The sequence below is a fragment of the Protobothrops mucrosquamatus genome, unplaced genomic scaffold (assembly GCF_001527695.2).
Source record: "Protobothrops mucrosquamatus isolate PMUCROS unplaced genomic scaffold, P.Mucros_1.0 scaffold14411, whole genome shotgun sequence".
Taxonomy (NCBI): domain Eukaryota; kingdom Metazoa; phylum Chordata; class Lepidosauria; order Squamata; family Viperidae; genus Protobothrops; species Protobothrops mucrosquamatus.
Genome location: NW_015400180.1, coordinates 4,959 through 6,334, shown reverse-complemented (window position 1 = coordinate 6,334; position 1,376 = coordinate 4,959). Strand labels below are relative to the sequence as shown.

The 1,376-nt window shown below is 46.5% G+C and overlaps 1 protein-coding gene across 1 annotated transcript in view; it reads right to left on the bottom strand.

Moving 5' to 3' along the window:
• Positions 1–1,293: 1,293 nt before the first annotated feature.
• Positions 1,294–1,376, bottom strand: part of LOC107301554 (HLA class II histocompatibility antigen, DRB1-15 beta chain-like) — a gene marked incomplete at both ends in the record, with an annotated part of 4,793 nt that continues 4,710 nt past the window's right edge. Inside the window, one exon of the mRNA XM_015830760.1 lies at positions 1,294–1,371. Within this exon, the coding sequence (XP_015686246.1) occupies positions 1,294–1,371 (78 nt within the window). The remainder of the gene's footprint in view (positions 1,372–1,376) is intronic.

Below are 1,376 nucleotides of genomic sequence, written 5' to 3'. Positions count from 1 at the left end.
GGAAGAGGAAGGAAGAAAGGAAGGAGGAATTCCAGAATTTTTCCTACAATGTTTATTCTTTTACAGCAAAGCGAAGGGAAGGGATTTGGATGAAGAGTAGTGAAGTTGAAGCTGCTGTGGATTTAAAGCCGGGAGAGATTTGGGTGTCTGGACTGACAGGCAGTTCCAGAGTCCCAGGGGTCAGTCTAGATGGTCTCCAACGCCCCCTCACAAGAAACAGAGGCCTTCAAAGGAAAGCCAGAGGTGTCTCAGCAGGAAAAGCTCCAGGTTGCCATTCTCCTCCTCCCCCCAATTTAAAATCTTGACCCTCCATTTTTCAGAAGATGCAAAAAAGAGACAGAAATTCATCAGCTAATGGAAAAAAGCCCCTTCCTTTCCCACCAGGAAGCAGGAAGGATGGCAGGATTAATTCATGAGTGCTGTAGAAAAAAAGAGATGGGGAGAAAATTAGAAAATAAAGTGAAGCCAGTGTAAATAGCTTATTATTCCTCCCTTTCAGCCACCCCCCCAGACAGGCCCACATTGCAGGGGAGTGGTTGTTAGGTAGGAACAAAGTGAGGGAGTGTCCCCCCCCTTTTTTCAAAGTGGAAAAGGATGCAAAGGACCAGCAATTCATCTCCAGAGGCTTATGGAATTTTTCCCAATTGACTTAATTGGGGGGGTTAATCAAGAGAGGAGGCTTCCCCCCCCCACACGTTTCATATTAACAAAGAAGATGGGGCCAGGATGGGGAGTGGTAGCAAAGCTGGGTGTCGCTTTCCCAGAAATTGTGTGAAATGTCACAAGGAGACTTCCCTTCCCTTTTGCAATTTCCCAAAACCTGGAAACCTCCTGGGCCAGATTTTAGTGTTTGTGTGTGTGTTTGTTTTTGATTGCACTGTTTTCAGGTCTCTGTAATGAAAAGCTGCCCAAAATTTCAAAAAATTGTGTTATCCACAGCAAGGAGGTATTGTTCAGGCACATTAAAAAAAAAAAAAGAACAATTAACGAATGTTAAAGAAACATCTATCACTTGAGGAGAAACTCACCTGCAGGAGGCTGGATGGGAGTTGCTGAAAGGAGAAAAAGAGCCAATCAGGACCCTTCATGGGCTGGAGGACTCAGAATATCCACCTACCCATTGACAGCCCATAATAGGTTGCAGGATGCTCACTTATACAGTAGACTCTCAGAGAAGAGAATTTCCCAAGCAAATTTCCCAGGGGAGCCTCCTTGCCATCTGCTAAGCTTGCTGAGAGGCCTCCCCTGGATGGTCCCCTCCCCACAACCTCTCATCCAGCCCCATAGATTCACCTTTCTTGCTCTTCAGGTAGAGGAAGAGCCCCATGGTGAAGAAGATCACCCCGATCACGGCTGACACGATCCCCGTCCAGAGT